This window comes from Aquarana catesbeiana, linkage group LG03, assembly GCF_042186555.1.
Source record: "Aquarana catesbeiana isolate 2022-GZ linkage group LG03, ASM4218655v1, whole genome shotgun sequence".
Taxonomy (NCBI): Eukaryota; Metazoa; Chordata; class Amphibia; order Anura; family Ranidae; genus Aquarana; species Aquarana catesbeiana.
This window is the reverse complement of record NC_133326.1, coordinates 552,482,033-552,502,524: the sequence shown is the minus strand read 5'-3', so window position 1 is coordinate 552,502,524 and position 20,492 is coordinate 552,482,033. Positions and strand designations below refer to the sequence as shown.

Below are 20,492 nucleotides of genomic sequence, written 5' to 3'. Positions count from 1 at the left end.
AGAAGAGCAGGGGGGACAGAGGTGGGGCAGAAGAGCAGGGGGTACAGAGGTGGGGCAGAAGAGCAGGGGGTACAGAGGTGGGGCAGAAGAGCAGGGGGTACAGAGGTGGGGCAGAAGAGCAGGGGGTACAGAGGTGGGGCAGAAGAGCAGGGGGTACAGAGGTGGGGCAGAAGAGCAGGGGGTACAGAGGTGGGGCAGAAGAGCAGGGGGTACAGAGGTGGGGCAGAAGAGCAGGGGGTACAGAGGTGGGGCAGAAGAGCAGGGGGTACGGAGGTGGGGCAGAAGAGCAGGGGGTACGGAGGTGGGGCAGAAGAGCAGGGGGTACGGAGGTGGGGCAGAAGAGCAGGGGGTACGGAGGTGGGGCAGAAGAGCAGGGGGTACGGAGGTGGGGCAGAAGAGCAGGGGGTACAGAGGTGGGGCAGAAGAGCAGGGGGTACAGAGGTGAGACAGATATTCAGGAGGTACATTGGTGGGGCAGATGAGAAAGCGGGTTACAATGGTGGGGCAGATGAGCAGATGGGTTCAGTGTTAGGACAGATGAGAAGGTGATTCAGTAGCGAGACAGAAGAGCATGGGGATATGGCGGTGGAGCAGCTGTGCAGGGTGGTACAGTGGTGGGGCAGATAAGAAAAGGGGTACATTGATTTGGTAGATGAGCAGGGGGGTTACAGTGGTGGGACAGATATGCAGGAGGTACAGTGGTGGGAGGGATGAGAAGGGGGTACAGTGATGGGGCAGATGAGCAGGGGGTTACAGTGGTGGGACAGATGAGCAGGGGGGTGTTCAGTGTTGGGGCAGATGAGAAGGGGGTTCAGCGGTTTGACAGAAGAGCAGGGGGGTACAGCAGTGGGGCAGGTGTGAAAAGAGGTGCATTGGTGGGACAGATACGCAGGGGGTACAGTGGTGGGGCAGAGGAGAAAGGAGGTACATAGGTGGCACAGATGAGCAGGGCGTTACATCGGTGGGGCAAAGGAGCAGGGGGGGTACAGAGGTGGAGCAGGTGTGCAGAGGAGAAAAAGGTACATTGGTGGAACACATGAGCAGGGGGTTACAGTGGTGGGGCAGAAGAGGAAGGGGAACAAAGGTGGGACAGATGTGCAGGGGGTACAGTGGTGGGACAGATGTGCAGGGGGTACAGTGGTGGGACAGATGTGCAGGAGGTACAGTGGTGGGGCAGATGAGAAAGGGGGTTACAGTGGTGCGGCGGTAGAGCATAAAGTTCAGTGTTAGGACAGATGAGAGGATGGTTAAGCGGTGAGACAGAAGAGCATGGGGGTACGGCGGTGGAGCAGATGTGCAGGGAGGTACATTAGTGGGGCAGATGAGAAAGGGGGAACATTGGTGGAGCAGATGAGCAGGGAGTTACAGTGGTGGGACAGATGAGCAGGAGGTACAGAGGTGGGGCAGATGAGCAGATAGGTTCAGTGTTAGGACAGATGAGAAGATGGTTCAGCGGTGAGACAGAAGAGCATAGGGGTACGGCGGTGGAGCAGATGTGCAGGGAGTTACAGTGGTGGGACAGAAGAGCAGGGTGGTACGGTGATGGTGCAGATGTACAGGGGGTTACACTGGTGGGACAGATGAGCAGGGGGGTATAGAGGTGGGGCAGATGTGCAGGGTAGTACAGAGGTGGGGCAGAAGTGCAGGGTAGTACAGAGGTGGGGCAGATGTGCAGGGTAGTACAGAGGTGGGGCAGATGTGCAGGGTAGTACAGAGGTGGGGCAGATGTGCAGGGTAGTACAGAGGTGGGGCAGATGTGCAGGGTAGTACAGAGGTGGGGCAGATGTGCAGGGTAGTACAGAGGTGGGGCAGATGTGCAGGGGGTTACAGAGGTGGGGCAGATGTGCAGAGGGTTACAGTGGTGGAAACAGATTTGCAGGGAGGACCGTGATCTGAGGTGTGAAGTTGCGTGAACTGGGGCTGATCTGAAGTGTCGAGTTGCAGGAATTGGGGCTGATCTGAGGCGTGAGTGCATGATGTTAATTTCTCACTACTACTCAAGTAGTTTAAAGCATTTATAAAAAAATCCTTTTCGTGATTGAGACTGTGATGTTTACATTTTTTTGTTATAAAATCGGCACGCTCAATTTCTTTGAAAACACTTTTTGGCACACTGTGCTCAAAAGGTTGCCTACCCCTGATGTAGGTGGTATAATTACAATTGAATGTTGGTTTAAATTGATTTTATCTTACCTTGTGTATTTATGCCAGCTGCAGAAATCCTAGATGAGGGCAGTGAGAACGGACATCCTCGTATTGCGTCTCCACTCATGCAAATTGAAGGCTTGCTGTCTGCACTAACTAATGCTAACCAAGATGGGCGAGTTATAATACAGCTGCAAGGTACATCCTGCCTTTATATTGCCTTTTAAAAGAGAAGTATGTTTTTTGTTTTTTTTAGATTTAAACTGACCAAACCTTCCCCCAAAGATTCAGACAAGTGTAACTCCAGGGCATCCAAACTACCTGCTGTTTATCATTTCTATCTATACCAGTAGCTCTTATATCACAATTTGTTTGCAGCGCTACCTAGTGTTGAATCTAAAACTGCAGCTCGTTCTTTAAGATATTATGTTGCTCTGTGTGCCTGATTTTAATTTGACAAACTACCGAAATATGTAAACCACAACAAGGAGGTGACTGTTGTTGCTTTTAAAATGAACTGTAGAAGGAATTGTAGTTATTAACAGATGTAAAGAAATTGTCAATGCACCGGAGTCTTGACAAGAAAGCAGAATGGAAAGAAGAAAGCTGTATGAACTGAACACTGTCACTTACAGAGGTCAGGGCACCTAAAAGATACTTTTTCAAAATTGAAATCTTAAAACCTGACTCCAGTCAAAACTTTTTCTTTCCTTCTATACTTTGGAGTTATACTGCTGCCTACAGGAGCATTAGACACTGGTAATTAAAATAACTGTAGGCCAGCCAAAGATAGCCCCTCCTACTACCAGCATGCCTTAGTTTTTTGCTAGTCTCATAGATGCCTTTTTAGCTCTGCTGTGTAAAACAGTAACCTAGTTTTGATATGTGTTTTTTGCATTCTTTGATTTTTTTTTTCTTTAATCAAGACTCTTCTCTACATCGCTGCTGGAACTTTGCCTCTATGATTGCTGCTATCTGGCCCAGTCATTCTCAGTCTGACATTTGGAGTACTGTCTAAATCTGCTGAGAAAAGTCTAACCTTAAGCTACTTTTATTCTCTTCAATCAAAATTGTTACTAAATTATTGCTGAGCTGTTCTCTATAAGCAGCAATCAGGATTTTCCTCTACTTGATTTTAGAGTTCTGTACCAGAACCCCACTGGACTGGACATTGCAGGGGATGCCCAGAAGTGACCTTCAGACACTGGGCTCTCTGTGTGGTGCTTTCCAGACTACATCCAGATTGGTCCAGAGCTATTTGGGTTTGCCCTGTCTCTGAAGACTAAAGCTGGGCAAAGATAGATTGAAATCCTAGTGCTAATGGCACTGGGCGGCATGTCAAGGGTGCACATTGTGTGCGCCTTCCTACCATACAATATGGATGAAGCATCCCCTGGCTATTGTTTCTGCTTGCAAGAGCAACATGGAACTTGGATTAGTTCCTGCTGCCCGCCTTGGTTACCTCCACCTATCTGACTCTTGCCTGCTGTACAGATTTTATGAGTATTTGAGGCCATGCTTCATACCATGCCTTACCGCCACACAGTTGCAGCATGTCTAGACTCTAGACACAGGGGCAGGGTCCTCAGATAAGTCTTCCTCTGTATTAAGGTGGGCCCCCACTTTCCAGAGTGGGGAGATATGTTAACCTTTCCAGATGCTTGTACAGCTTGCATTCCTGACATTTGGGTGCAGGAGTTTGTATCCTAAGGCTGAAAACTGGAGTTCCAACCTTCCTGTGTCACCGTACTGATTAGCAGATCTTCATCAGGCCCCCTTCTGACTTCTGGATCAAAGTGATTGTAAACAGTCACCTTGCAAAATAACCTATTCAGTTTAAAATTGAAATATAAGGCAAACATTTGTGTATAGATATAAAAAAACATTATCAATATGGGGCACATGCGCAAGATCGAGGAAGATGGACGCTTAGTCTCCTTTCTCAGCGCCAGTGGAACGTCTCTCCTTGGCTGATAAGCACTGTCTGCTCTCCGACACAGCTGAAGCAGCTCCTGAGACAGCAGATACCACCAGCATCCTGGTGGGTATACATTGCACTCCCCGCAACTGACAGCGCTACCGCTCTCATCAGAAAGCTTCCCCCACTCCAGGAAAGGGAAAAGGTAAGAGCAAGATGGCGCCGAGCCTCAGGAGCCAGATGACTCCACGCGACTCTCAGAGGACAGCTTGCACCAGTTCCCTTCTGATCTAGTCAGCCCCCTGACCATAGACTCTGATGCCATGCTTCACAAGTTCCGCTCCATAGTGCGGGATGAAGTCACCACAGCCTCCCGCAAGCTCTCTGCTGACCTAGTTAAAGGTCTTAAAGAGCTAGGACACCACACTAATTAATTGGAGCAACGCATGGACCTGGCTACAACAGTGCTGGAGGGGCATGAGGAGGAGGTTGATAAATTAAATTCTGAACTTGAGAGTCTGCAGGATAAGCTAGCAGATGCAGAGAACAGAGCCCCCAGAGATAACCTCTGCATCCGTGGAATCCCTGAGACCACCACTGATCTGCAAGGGACCGCCACTGCTTTTTTTTCAGGAGCTTGCACCTGATATCCCATATGAGCGCTTGGAATTTGACCATATACACAGGTCCCTGGCTCCTAAACCAACTGAGGGTACGTCATCACTTTTATCGCACTAAAGAGAGGCTCCTGCAGGCCGCAAGGGACCGGCAAGACCTCTCTTTCCAGGGTAACCCCCCCCCCTCCCCCAACTCTTTGCAGACCTCTCCCCAGTTACTATTGAGAAGCAGAGGAATCTAAAGCCTTATCTGCAAATCCTGTTAACCCAGGGGATGAAGTACAGATGGGGGTTCCCCTTTAAGCTCTCGTTCTCTCCTAAAGGCCGCCAATTCCACGCTTCCTCCTTACCTGACCTGTAGTGGCACTTTCAGGTACTGCAGTTTGAACTCCCCCCCCTCTCAAAAGGAGACATCATCTTCATCCGCTCTTCCTAGATCTTCCCAGCCACTTGGCAGGCCTTCTCAAATGTCTCAAGGAGGCTCTCAAGCCCTTCGCTCCCTCCAAGCTCAACGCTTCCAGGATGTGCCCAACGGCTGACAGAGTTGACAAGGTTCACCTGGGATGTCTTAGATACCCTTGCTACCCACTCCATCTTGAGCCTGTTACTCCAATCAGCCTGATGACTCTCACCATCCATTGTAGACTCTGATCCACATTTATGTTAATGACCTCATTCAGCTGGGGCCCAGATGACTTAGGCACTTCAGTTTGTGCCTCTCATATACCATCAGTCACTCACTGGATCCGGTTACCCCCCATCCCCCCCTCCCCATTTTAGGTTACTTTACTCCCTGAAGGTCCTTCGCCCTGGGCTGCCCCAATTGAGTGATGGCAGCGCTGAAACCTGGAAAACTGGAACTCTAATTGTGATACTTGACCTTTAGAGTACTATGACCTTCACCCTCCCCCCTCCCTTTTTTTTTTTTTTTTTCTCTGATTGTGTATACTCCTTACACGTTTTCACTGGTGAGAGCATTCTGATGCTCAATTAGGGGGGCCTTCTTATGATGGACCTGATATCCCCATCTGGTTTTTGGGGAATCCTCGCCCATAGTGGGCTGCAGGTTGCAACCCTCTACATTTTAAGGTTGAGGTTCGGCAAACCCGGGCTTCAGAGTTCAATGCTGCATTTGACACAGTATTTCTCTGTGTGATATGATTACCTATATCTAATCTGGTTAACAATGCAGGTTTATTTGCTGTCTGTTGGTTTCCTGCCTCGATTTCCCCCACTTGTACGTGGATGCCCCTGGGCGTTTGTGACCGCCTTCAGTAAAATAGTTATGTTTTGGTTTCTAGGTTGTTCTTCCTCTTTTCGGCTGTGCCTTTAAATGTTCTTTTAATGTGTTATGTGCCTAATTTCCTTTTACATGCTGATGATGATTCTACTATAGAAAAATGCAGAGTGGTTCCGTCGGGCTACTGCTCCCCTAGTGGTGCCAGAACTTGGTCTGGGCAATAGTTCTGACCAATCTCCGACCTCCCCCTTAGTGGGCCCTTTGTCCCACTACTGTACGCAACTATGTTTTATGGATATTTTTTGCTCCGAGTATTACTCAGTTTCTTTACGTTTTTTCTACATGATCCCCTTTTCTTATCTCACGCTTGATCTTTTTTACTTTTCAACCTTTCTTCTCTTTAATGAGTCCACGGGGTTTGAGCTTGAAGGAGCCAATTCAACCTTTTCCTTGTATTTAATATGCAACTAAATTGGTTGTCCCTGAATGTTCAGGGCATGAACTCTCCTCAAAAAATAGTGACATTTTTTAAGTATCTCAAGAGGCAGCAGATCAATATAGCATGCCTGCAAGAAACCTATTTTTCAACTGGGGGGTGCTCATTGCCTTTCGCAAATCAGTTCCTTTTAGTTGCACTAAACAGGTAGCAGATCCAGACGGTAGGTATCTGTTATAACAAGGTACTATCCAAGATACGGAAATTACTATTATGACTTATTATGCTCCAAACTCTGCCCCGGGAACCTTTTTTGACCCATATCTGTTGCCTGCTGGCATCCCATCAAAAGGCTACTCACCTTCTCGTGGGAGACTCTAACCTGCCTTTAAACCCTTCTCTGGACAAGTATCCCTCAGAACGTGCGGCCCCCTCCCCTGATGCCAAGAAGTTTGTTCGGTCTCTACAAATTCATGGTCTGATCAACCTCTGGAGGGAGTTTCATCCCCTGGGTAAAGATTACACACATTATTCGCATCCCCATCATTCTCGCTCAAAAATAGACCATGTGTTTATGCTGAGGAAACCTCTCCCCTTAGTGGTTTCTTCTTCCATCCTTGCCACCCCATGGTCAGATCATGATCCCGTATTGGTGGTTTTTCGCTCCATTCTTGATAAACCTCAACACTCGCCGTGGGTGATAAATGATTGGCTTTTATTCCTCCAAGAGGTTCAGGCTGAAATTCTGAAGGCATCTGCGGACTATTTCTGCATTAACCAGTTCCCGACCATGTCACGCAGATATACTGCAGCACAATGGCTCTCCTGGGCAAAATCCCGTATAGGTACATCCTACCCTTTTTCGGCCACCAGAGGGCACACCGACGCACGGCAGGGGACCCGATGCGCGTGGGCACGAATGCTGCCGGCCACGCGCAATCGTGCGCACAAGCGCCAGCTTGGGGATTTGTGTGTTTAAACGCACAAGCGCCAGCTTGGGGATTTGTGTGTTTAAACACACAAATCCCTGTGCTGTCAGAGGAGTGGAGCCATATCGTTTGTTCCTACTAAGCAGGAAAAAAGATATGTCTCCTCTTCTTTTCAATCCTATCGCCACACAGTTAGAACACAGTGAGGGAACACACATTTAACCCCTTCCCTACCAGTGACATTTACAAAGTAATCAGTGCATTTTTATAGCACTGATCGTTGTATAAATGCCAATGGTCCCAAAAAAGTGTCAAAAGTCTCTGATCTGTCCGTCGCAATGTCGCAGTACCGCTAAAAATCACAGATCATTGCCATTACTGGTATAAAAAAAAATAATAAAAATGGCATAAATCTTTTCCATAGTTTGCAGACGCTATAACTTTTGCGCAAACCAATCAATATACACTTGTTGCGCTGTTTTTTTTTTACCAAAAATATGTAGATGAATATATATTGGCCTAAACTGATGAAGAAATGTTTTTTTTTTTTTTTTTAAATTGGGGGGTAAAAAATTTTGTTTTGTGGTTTTTTTTTTTTCAAAATTGTTGCTGTTTTTTTCTTTATAGCACAAAAAATAAAAAACGCAGAAGTGATCAAATATCACCAAAAGAAAGCTCCATTTGTGTGAAAAAAGGACGTAAAAAGGACCGTGCGATTGTCGGTTAAAGCGTCGCAGTGCCAAATTGTAAAAAGTGCTCTGGTCAGGAAGGGGGTAAAATCTTCCGGGTCTGAAGCGGGTAATGCAGGTTCAGTCTCATCTTCTGTAACTCTCTGGAAGGCATACAAGGCGGTTCTTAGGGGACACATTATACAGTTGGATTCGAAACGTAAAGGAAAACGCTATTTAAGCAGCGAGACTTAGAGACCTGTTTGGAAGTACTTTCCAAAGCATTTAAACTATCTCCCACCTCTGCTAATCATAAACTGTTGGATCTCTTGGATCAAGCCCGAGTTGGACCTCTGTCTCACTGATAGCGCTGAGCGTGTCTTGCGTTGATCTCGCCAGAAGTGGTACACGAACAAACCAAACCAAATGCTGGCCAACAGACTCCGCACCTTTACACCTAAATTCACCCCTATCACACTACGTACTCACTGGTAACCCAGTGAAGGTCTTGGATGAATTCAGTTACCATCTTACCAAACTGTACTCGGCTCCTGGTCAGTTGGGTAGTCAAGACAATTTGCCTAATAGTCTCTTGCTCCCCACGCTGACTGAAGGACTCCTGATACCTGGATGTCCCGGTCCATAAGGGCCATATGAGCCTCAATGTATTAAAGACCTAAGCGACCTGGACCTGACGGCTACACAGCACTTTACTATAGGAAGCTAGCTGACGTTAAAGCTCCACATCTGACAGCTATGTATGATTCTGTCAAAGATGGCCAATCTTTTACATCGGATCTTTTGACTGCTAATATCGTGACGATCCCCAAACCTGATCGCGACTACTTCTCTTGGGCTAATTTTAGGCCCATTTCTCTTATTAATATAGACATGAATATTCTGACAAATTCTAGCTAACAGTTTGAACTCTTTTTTTTTTTTCTTCCCCACTTAATTAAAAAGAATCAAGTTGGTTTTGTACCACAGAGGCAGCATATAGCCCACAGCCGTTCGTTGGAATCAATGCTTTTGTCTCTGGATGTGAATAAGGCCTTTGACACTTTGTCATGGCCTTCTCTAACTTCCGTACTTCGCCATTATGGATTTGGTGCCTCATTTCTGCGTTGGATGACTGTCCTATATGACCCCTCGGGCTAAAATGAAGTATTATGGATTTGAGTCACCCCTTCTCAATATTGGGAGGGGTACTCTTCAAGGGTGCCCACTCTCACCACTTCCCTTTATTTGGGCTCTAGAGCCATTGGCGGAGGCGGTTTGTTCCCATCCAGATATAAAGGATATTGATGTAGCAGGCTCTTCTCATAAAATATCCTTTTTAACTTTTTAACGACATCTTGTTAACTTTAACTTCCCCTAGAATCTCTCTACCAAAGTTACTATCCCTTCTAGACACTTCTGGCTCTCTTTCGGGTGTTCGTGTCAACCCCTCCAAATCTGAGGCTCTCTCGGTCAATCTCTCTTCTCCAGTTTTGACGGACTTGAAAACAGCCTTCCCCTTTCAGTGGTATTCTTCTTTTGCCTTACCTGGAAATCCACCTTACCTCATCATATGCAGAATTGTACCAGGCCAATTTCCCATCCTTATTTAAAGCGGAGTTCCACGCAAAAATAGAGCTTCCACTTTTTGGAACCCTCACCCCCTCCGGTGTCACATTTGGCACCTTTTCAGGGGGGAGGGGGGTGCAGATACCTGTATAATACGGGTATTTGCACCCACTGCCGGGCATAGACTCCTGCGGGAGCTACGCCACTCAAACCGCCACCCCCCCACCCCCCCCCCCCCGGCTGTCTTCTGGGAGACACACGGGTCCCAGAGACAGCAGGGACCATTCAGATTGCGCAGCGCGACTCCGCCAGTAGGGAACCAGGAAGTGAAGCCGCAAGGCTTCACTTCCTGATTCCCTTACTGAAGATGGCAGCGCCAGCACCCGAGGGACGGTTCGGACTTTGGTGCCAACATTGTGGGCGCCCTGGACAGGTAAGTGTCCTTATTTTAAAAGTCAGCAGCTGCAGTATTTGTAGCTGCTGACTTTTAAAAAAAAAAAAACATTTTTTCAGCGGACCTCCTCTTTAAAAGATTGTCTGACTTGCTGTCCTCCTGGTCCCATTTACCATTGTCTTCGTTTGGCAGGGTAACCGCAATTCGCATGTCTTGTATCCCAAAACTGCTTTATTTCTTTCGGGTCTTGCCTGTTTTAGTCCCTTCACATATTTTATGAATACATCAACGCAAGCTTTTGCAGTTTATATGGGGTTGTACCCATCCTCGAATCAATAAGCAGGTTTTGTACGCTTGACGGATCAATGGCGGCCTTTCGGTCCCTAACCTACAGGCCTACTACGCTGCAGCAAGCATAGCTCCGCTTTCCCATCTTCATGAAACGTATCAGCTGCCACTATGGGCCACAATTGACCTTGTTGATTCCGACCCCATACCTGTTTCTTCTTTACCCTGGCTCCCTCCCATTCATCGCCCGGCTGTAATAGAACCATGTCTGGCCTACTCTCTACGATTATGGGACTCTGTCAAATATTCTGCGAGTTTGATTTCCCCTCATCTCCCACTTTTACGACTTCTCCTCCATTGCCCATTGTTTCCTCCAGGCTGTGAAAACCCGGCCCAATTTTCCTGGCGGACCACGAATGGGTTCACGGACGTCCACTCCCTGTTCACTCCTACTAGGATATTGACGTTCAATGCCTTACGCTCTTCTCATGGTATCCCCTTGCGAGAACACTATAGCTACCTACAACTTAGGCATTTTATCCAACAACTCATTAAATCCCGCCCTACCCCATATACTCTGACTCCTTTCGAGAGTATATGCAGAGCTAGACCCCATTCTCCGGGCCTGATATCTCTGATATACTCATCTATAATCTCTGCAAGAAAGCCCCCGCTTAGACCCTATCATTTCCAATGGGAAAAAAAACTGGGGAGGTAGCTTGACCCAGAGGACTGGCAGATTATGACCATAGCCATATTCAAATGTTCAAAAATGTTTCTTATATTGGAGAATGCCTATTAAGTGCTCTATAGATGGTATTACACGCTGGCTAGATTGGCCCGCTTTATCCCAACTTACTCTCCTCTCCGTTTTCGGGGATGTTCACAAGAAGGCTCCATGGCACATATTTGGTGGTCATGCCCGAGGGCGTGCAGGCTATGGGTCAGGGTTTACGCCCTTATTTGTAATTCTTATTTCATGTTAACCTTAAAAGGGACCCCTATGAAGCCCTTCTAAGCAAACCTATTGCCGAATTGCTATGTCCGGAAAGGCAGCTGGCACAACATCTTTTTACTGCAACTAAATTGACTATTGCTAAGGCATGGAAAACCCCCATGCTCAGTTTTGAGGCAGTCAAGAATTGTATGAACAATGTCGTGGTGAATGAGAAATTGACAGCCATTTTGTTAGACACGCATGACAAATTTCTTAGAGTTCGGCAGCCATGGATTACATATACTCAGCCTTCCCGGTCCGACAATACGCTCCCCGTGGACTCTCTTCTTCTCTTCTGCTTTTCTTTCTTATTCTTTCTTATTCTCCTTTTCTTTTTCAGACTCTCTCTTCTCCTATTGGTTGCTTCCTTCTCTTGAGTTCATTATGCTTTATGCATTAATCACATATGCCTGTCAGGCCACCAGGGATAGTCCTGATCAGATTGGTTATACTTTATAACATTGTATTTTCAATAATTGTTTTTCTTTTATTTAGTTCTAATTTTTGAGTTACATCCACATCGATAGGGAGACCCTTGATCAAAAATTTTGTTTGGATATGCTGGGTTCCACATGTGGACAATTTTGTTTACAGATGCCTTGTGCTCCCTGGAACATCTCAGAACACCTCTTCTGGACTTAACATCTTTTTCCCCTGCTCACCCCATGGAGCATTGCGGTTAGCACCAGCATATTCCTATTGCTCATGTCCCTTTCTTCTCATTTTCTATATATATTTTCCTTTTTTGTTTTGTCTTTTGTTTATTGCACTAAACAAACCATCTGAATGTTGACCTGATATGTTGGATTACATGCTAATAAATCTTTGTAAAGGAAAAAACATTATACAGTAAATACCTTTTTTTCCCTCTGTTCTCAGCTGCATAACAGCTAGGGGGAGGAGAAGCAGCAGAACACTGATCTTCCCAGTGAAAGGCTGTGCAGGGGAGACAAGTTAGGACAAGTCTAATCATTGGAGGAGAGCAGCTTGGGTTCCCAGCACACCTAGAGAACTAACCACTGTGTGTTCTCCTGCATAGTGTGGTCAGTTTTTTTTTAACAGAAAAACAGAGGGACTGGCAGGAACACTAGGGATTTCACATAAAGGAAGCAATACAAAGAGAACAGGATACTTTTTCATACAAGTACATGGTACAGCAGACACATATTAGGAATGCTGGGGTAACAAACACTTTAAGGTGTCGTTGCCCAAATTTTTGTTGTAGAATGGATTCAGGGGTTTTACTATAATCTACTGAATGTTCCCAAGCTCAAAGCAGGCATTCACCCCGTTCTGGATCTCAAAGCTATGAATGTCTTCATTCGAGTCTAGAAATTCCACATTGGACCTAGATAAATCTATTACTTGTGCCCTTTTCCAAGGGGACTTTCTGACTTTTGTGTGGATATCAAAAGATGCTTACCTACATGTCCTCATCTTTCCAGAACATCGTCAATTCCCACATTTTATTTGGGCCCCTTCATTACCAGTTTGTGGTCTTGCCCTTCAGCTACTTGTCTGCACCCTGGGTACTTATCCAGATGATGGCCACAAATGGACAGAAGCAAACATTTCCCTAGTTCCTGTTCTTCTTGGTATTCATCACATAGGTAGGGGGGGAGATTTTTCCTCACTTTCTATTCTGCCTAATACCCATCCGATAGAACAGAAAGTGAGGAAATGCTCTCCTCTGTCTTTCTGATGCCCATCAGATAGGAAGAGGGGAGAATTCTCTCACTTTCTGTTCTGCCTGATACCCATCAAATAAACAGAGATAGATGAACCTCCTCAAGTCTTGTTTTGCCCGAAATCTATCAAATAGATAAGAAGTAAGCAAAACTTGTCCTATAGAGATCAGCAGTGAAGTGTTGACAGGGGTTGTAACCCTTCCACAGTCTATGCAGAAAAAAAAAAAAAAAAAGTTAATGGCTTAATTTTGCTGTGTCAGTGGGAAGTCTTGTGCTACTGGTAGGTTTTAGAAAATTGATCCTTTTGTCTGATAGCAGGTATGTAAACAGAATAGCTGAATAACCTTAGGTGATGGAAAATGTCTGTCTCTGCAGGTACTGTGGCACAGAGCAGTCTGAAATTTCTCATGCTAAACCCTGCTGTGCATTTTGCTGAGGTCCTAAAGGAGTGTCGTTCTATCATCATCGCTGGAGGTACCATGCAGCCGGTGAGAGAGGCACCTTGTCCCTGCATCATCTCTGCCTTTCACTTAAACGTTAAACGTTACTGTCATTATAGTGCTTCTCTTTAGAAAGGGGAAGGCCGTTTATATTTTAAAGAGACTGTATAGTAGACTACATATTTATTTTAGAATAAGGACAAAAACAAAAAAAGATGAGATATAATGGGGTCAGCTCCTTATCTCTCTTGGAAATTCCACTGGGCAGATCTCTTTCCGTAGATCCTGTTTTGCTTCCCACCTATAACATTTGATTTGCACAATCATTTGGTCCTGAGCTAACATTTATGCTTTGCTAAGGAGGGAATACAAGTGATTAGCAGCACACACATCTATCTCTTAGAGCAGGGGTTCGGAACCTTTTTGGCTGAGAGAGCCATGAACGCCACATACTGTATTTATCGGCGTATAACACGCACCTCAAGTTTAGGAGGGAATTTTAAGGAAAAAAAACTTACATTTAAATGCCCATCAATGCAGCCTTAATCAGTGTCCATCTACAGCCTTGTCCATCATTGCAAACTTGTCCAGTGTCCATCTGCAGCCTTGCCTAGTGTCTTTGCAGCATTCCTAGCCTCATTGCAGGCTGATTATTTAAAATTGGCGCCGATCTCCGCTGACTGTGAGTGGAGCGGAGCAAGCGCCACCGACATATTACACAAAGCCGAGTGTACTCGGCTTCTCTCGGCTTCTCTCTACCTCTCGCTGGCCCGCCCAGTCCCGCCCTTATGATGGACATAACACTGGTCCAATGGCGGGACTGGGCATGACTGTGAGCGGAGCGAGCGCCGCCGACATATTACACAAAGCCGAGTGTGCTCGGCTTCTCTCGGCTCCTCTGGGCGTGACTGTGAGCGAAGCCGAGTACACTCAGCTATGTGTATATCGCTGGCGCTCGCTCCACTCATAATCAGCGGAGATCGGTGATAACACGCACCCATGATTTTCCCCTGATTTTAAGGGGGAAAAGTGTGTGTTATTTTATTTCTATTTATTTCAGGTACTTATATAGCGCCGTCAATTTACGCAGCGCTTTACATATACATTGTACATTCACATCAGTCCCTACCCTCAAGGAGCTTACAATCTAAGGTTCCTAACTCGCATTCATATACTAGGGACAATTTAGACAGGATCCAATTAACCTACCAGCATGTGTTATACGCAGATAAATACGGTATTTTAAAATGTATTTCCGTGAGAGCCATACAATATGTTTAAAACTAAATACAAGTAAATGTGTGCATTTTATGTAAGACCAACACTTTTTTAAAGTACAATAAGTCTGTGAATTCTTTTTTTTAACAATCAGGTGTTTTTATTAAGGGATAAATCACAAAACAAAGAAATACAGCAAAGTTGCTGAACATGACATGTCCTCTGAATTCTTTTTAATAACGCTGTTATGCTGTTGCTAACGGTAGTGTGCCTGTAAAGGGGCACTTGTTTCCTGTGTATAGAACAGTCTGACAGCAAAATGACATTTCTAAAGGAAAAAAAGTCATGTAAAACTACTATCGCTAGCGCCAGCTATAACGAATTGTTGGTCCGGCAATACACAAAACAGTTCATTGATAAAGACGGCATGGAATTTCCCCACAGGGGAACCCCGAACCAAAATTTAAAAAAAAAAATGCGTGGGGGTCCCCCTAAATTCCATACCAGGCCCTTCATGTATTCTCATGTATTTCAATCCATTCATTTCCTACCACTCATGTTCATGGTTGCGGGTAGGGATGGGCTTTATGTTCGGGTGTTCGTGGCAAATTCGAAAGCCGCGGCACACCCTTTAAAAGTCTATGGGAGAAATCAAAAGTGCTAATTTTAAAGGCTTATATGCATGGTATTGTCATAAAAAGTGTTTGGGGACCTGGGTCCTGCCCCAGGGGACATGGATCAATGCAAAAAAAGTTTTAAAAATGGCCGTTTTTTTCAGGAGCAGTGATTTTAATAATGTTTAAAGTGAAACAATAAAAGTGTAATATTCCTTTAAATTTCATACCTGGGGGGTGTCTATAGTATGCCTGTAAAGGGGCGCATGTTTCCCGTGTTTAGAACAGTCTGTCAGTAAAATTACATTTCTAAAGGGAAAAAAGTCATGTAAAACTACTATCGCTAGCGCCGGCTATAATGAATTGTCGGTCCGGCAATACACGACAGTTCATTGATAAAAACGGCATGGAATTTCCCCACAGGGGAATCCCGAACCAAAATTAAAAAATAAATAAATGCATGGGGGTCCCCCTAAATTCCATACCAGGCCCTTCAGATCTGGAATGTTTTATATTTTTTAAAGTTAATAATTTTTGTATTAAAGATTTGTCTGCGAGCCAGATGCAGCCATCAAAAGAGCCACATCTGGCTCGCGAGCCATAGGTTCCCGACCCCTGTCTTAGAGGCACCCTAATTTTAATAGTATTAAACCCAAAAACAAATATTTATTATATTGCAGCTTACCAATTATTAGCTGTGATGGCTGCATTCATTTTCTTTTTTAGGCTTTCTTTCTTTTTCATCTAACGATCCAGCCAGTAAGCTGTCCTTCAGATGTATTAGAGTGTTGCGACAAACCCATTTACCGCTGACAAGGGTTCTTACAATGATCAGCTTTTATTTATTCATGTAAAACCTTTATCCCAAAAGGGAAAAAAAAAAGCTGGAGTTCAGCTTCAATTTGTTAGCATATCTAAATATGCTAATACATCTAACATTCCCCTCCCCCCCAAACTGATCATGATGCTGTTCAGATGTGCCCCCTGTGCTCCTTCATCCAGAGTGGGGGCACTATAATACAGGAGATGTGTTACTGGCCAGATCACCAGGTAAAAAAAAGGGGAAAAAGCCTACAATAAAAGAAAACTAATGCAGCCACCACATCTAATGATTGGTAAGTTGCAATATAATACATTTTTGGTTTTGGGTTTAATACCACTTTAAGAATGTAGATTCAGATTTCTACAAATGCTCATGCCTGACAGGTTCTCTTTAATGTACAGGTGTATGTGCGCTTCATTGCAAATTTTTTGGCAGATAAAATAGTTCTGCATATGTTTTTCATCTTTGTGCTAAGCTGAACTTGCCCCATTTTCTGAATACTAAAAGAAATCCCGGTGTACAGAAGGGAGGAATTAATTTCCTATCTACATCACACAGCACCTGATGAGCCTGATTGTGGCGGGTTCTGGTACAGTCACAGTCAATCAGCCATACATTCACTGAAAAGGCTGCAAATGCCACATTCAAATTACCTAAAATGTCAGTCTGCTTCCAGGGGATTACACACTGATAGGATCAGGAAGGTTTGGGGGGGGGGGGGTGTCTCCAGGGAGAGGAGGGCCCCATAATCCCTAAATTATGATACATTTTCTAACTCTCAATAGGCCAGATAAGAATTTCTGAACAGCTGGAGTACTGTCTGGGTGGGCGATCTGTAGTGCTCGCTGCTAAACACTCCAAGAACCCCGCTAAGCACAATTGGCATGTAAACTGACCGCACAAAACGCCCATGTAATTACAGGAAAGCTTAATCTGTTCTGTGCAAAAAACCCAGTTATCAGTGTCCTCATTTATTTATTTTTTTATTTATTTCAGGTACTTATATAGCGCCGTCAATTTACGCAGCACTTTACATATACATTGTACATTCACATCAGTCCCTACTCTCAAAGAGCTTACAATCTAAGGTCCCTAACTCACATTCATACATACTAGGGAGAATTTAGGATCCGATTAACCTACCAGCATGTCTTTAGAGTGTGGGAGGAAACCGGAGTACCCGGAGGAAACCCACGCAGGGAGGACATGCAAACTCCAGGCAGATGGTGTCGTGGTCGGGATCATGGCTCAGGACACACATAGAAGTATGGACACAGTCCTCTCATCTTAAGTTACTTTGTCACCAAAAAATAGGTTCTAAACATGAGTGGGTAGCATACTTGAAGTCTTAAACTTTTTTCAGTTTATAGCCCTGTACCGCCCCGTGTTCTGCTTAGTAACTGTTTTTTATGCAGGAAATGTCTTAAAACTCTAATGCACCTTTTGCATGAAAGTGACTCTACAGACAAGGGACGCAAGTAGGTTTAAAATAACAGCAGCTTAAAAAATATAGTTTATTATACAGTAGGTGGCATACCTGTAGGCCATTTGCGGTACCCCCGAAGCCTGGCAAAAAAAACCCCTCCCATGTTCTTGTTCTACAGCCCTGACTTGTTGTCCGGACACTCCATACATTGGACGCTTGCTCCCAGCATCACAGGAAAAAGCACTTCTGGTTCGAAAGCTGTGCAGTGCTCCCCCCCCCCCCACCCCCAGCACTTACCAACTGCAACATGGGGAGAGAGAGCATACTCCATGTAGTTGTTAACACCTTTTTGCACAGCTGTCATTGGAGGAACACAGTCTGTGACCTCTGGATGTAGTTCCTGCCTTTAGTTGGTTGGACACTAGGCAAAATCAAAAGTACAATTCCACCTAGTGGCTGTACCTCAGTACATAGTGAGCAATCACCGTCTAGCAGAGTGTCCTTAGCAGGTAAGACATCTCTTCGGCTGTGCTGGATCAAGACTGAAAATAAAGATTCTTATATCAATGGCTACCGTTAGAGCCATATCGGGACGCCAAATCTGGATATTTAGCTCAGCAACCAATAGTTGCTCAGCATCTGACGATGTGAATATTCATCACACCGGCAATCATGCTTTTTTTGTGTCGTATTAGACCCCCAGATTTGCATATACACTATATTACCAAAAGTATTGGGACACCCACATGAACTTTAATGGCATCGCAGTCTTAGTCCGTAGGGTTCAATATTGCGTTGGTCCACCCTTTGCAACCATAACAGCTTTAACCACTTAAGGACCAGCCTCGTTTTGGATTTTAGGTGTTTACATGTTTAAAACAGGTTTTTCTGCTAGAAAATTACTTAGAACCCCCAAACATTATATATGGTTTTTCTTCTAACACCCTAGAGAATACAATCGTTGTAATACTTTTTTTTTGCACCATATTTGCGCAGCGGTCTTAAAAGCGCACTTCTTTTGGAAAAAAATTACCTTTTTTGAATAAAAAAATAAGACAACAGTAAAGTTAGCCCAATTTTTTTTTTATATTGTGAAATATAATGTTACACCAAGTAAATTGATACCCAACATGTCATGCTTCAAAATTGCGCCCGCTCGTGGAATGGCGTCAAATTTTTACCCTCAAAAATCTCCATAGGCGATGTTTAAAAAATTCTACAGGTTGCATATTTTGCGCTACAGAGGAGGTCTAGGGCTAGAACGATTGCTCTCGCTCTACCGGTCACGGCGATACCTCACATGTGTGGTTTGACCACCTTTTTCATATGCGGGCGCTACTCGCGTATGCGTTCGCTTCTGCGCGTGAGCTCGTCGGGACAGGGGGTTTTAAAAAATTTTTTTTTTTTTATTATTTATTTTACATTATTTTATTTATTTTTACACTGTTTTTTTAAAAAAAAAAATGTGTCACTTTTATTCCTATTACAAGGAATGTAAACATCCCTTGTAATAGAAAAAAGCATGACAGGACCTCTTAAATATGAGATCTGGGGTCAAAAAGACCTCAGATCTCATATTTACACTAAAATGCAATAAAAAAAAAAAAAAAAAAAGTAATTCAAAAAAATGACATTGAAAAAAAGTGACGTTTTGACGTCGCTTCCGCCCAGCAGTGTCATGTAGACGAGTGGGCGCCATCTTAGCCTCACTCGTCTCCAGGAACACCACAGGGAAGGACGCGATCGCCTCCGCCGCTACCGACGGCTCCGGTAAGCGCCGGAGGGCACCGGATCGCGGTGGGAGGGGGGGCCCCTCTCCCGCCACCGATAAAAGTGATCTTGCGGCGAATCCGCCGCATGGACCACTTTTATCTGAAAGCCGTCCGCCGCACGAAAACGGGGATACCGGCAGCTAGCTGCTGCCATAACAACGATATCCCCGTTCAAAGTTTGGACGTACATCGTCGTGCCGCGGTCAGTAAGTGGTTAACTCTTCTGGGAAGGCTGTCCACAAGGTTTAGGAGTGTGTCTATGGGAATGTTTGACCATTCTTCCAGAGACGCATTTGTGAGGTCAGACACTGATGTGGACGAGAAGGCCTGACTCAGTCTCCGCTCTAATTCATCCCAAAGGTGATCTATCGGGTAGAGGTCAGGACTCTGTGCAGGCCAGTCAAGTTCCTCCTCCCCAAACTCGCTCATCCATGTCTTTATGGATCTTGTTTTGTGCACTGGTCCAAATCATTTGGTGGAAGGGGGATTATGGTGTGGGGTTGTTTTACAGGGGTTGGGCTTGGCCCCTTAGTTCCAGTGAAGGGAACTCTAAAGCCCCTTAAGATCGGATTTTCTGACGGGAAATGTTCGATGTCAGGCTGTTGGTGGACAATCCAACCATGTGTATGCTCTCCGGAGACAATTGTTGTCGGACTTTCCACCAACAAATGTTGGCTAGTAGGTTTTCCATTTTTTTTTCACCAACAAATGTGCGTTGTCGGATTTTCCGATCGCATGTACACAAGTCCATTGGACTAAAGTGCAAAATACAAACACGCATACTCGGAAGCAGAATCGGTCAGTCTTGTAAACTAGCGTTCGTAATGGAGAATTAATATTCGTGACGTGGCAAATTATGAAGTCTCAAAATGCAGCGCACAATTCTCTTCTTCTCTAATGGGATAATAATGAAGCTGCTTTGCTGGTGATACTGATGGATAATTTTCAAAGGCTTTTTTTTTCTAGTGATATCAAGAATAATAATATTATGCTTGTTGTTTTTTGTTTTTTTTTGGCAAGTTACCACAACACCATTATCCCGTAATCTTTAAGATCAAAGATACAACTATGTTGGTGTCCCTTGTCAATTTTACATTGTATTTTTTAAATGTAACTGCCTACTCCAAACTGTCATTTGAAGTAAAACACATAGCCAAGTATTATTCTCCACAATTTTTTTCATTGTGCATTAAAAAAGAAAACAAATAAAATTAGACATGCTATCTGCCAATAGAACTTAACCAAAAAGTGCATTCTATGCATCCAAAAATATAGAAAATATACCAAATCAAATCATTATTCAACCAAAAAAG

At 44.7% G+C, this 20,492-nt stretch overlaps 1 protein-coding gene across 5 annotated transcripts in view; it reads left to right on the top strand.

Annotated features, from left to right (window-relative positions):
• The window catches only part of DDX11 (DEAD/H-box helicase 11), a 226,642-nt gene that overhangs the window by 182,829 nt on the left and 23,321 nt on the right, over nt 1-20,492 (top strand). For 4 of the 5 annotated variants that reach the window (XM_073621668.1, XM_073621667.1, XM_073621665.1 and 1 more), the window contains 2 exons: nt 2,212-2,343; nt 13,262-13,374. In XM_073621668.1, the coding sequence (XP_073477769.1) occupies nt 2,212-2,343; nt 13,262-13,374 (245 nt within the window). The remainder of the gene's footprint in view (nt 1-2,211; nt 2,344-13,261; nt 13,375-20,492) is intronic. The other variant, XM_073621669.1, reaches the window with a different exon arrangement.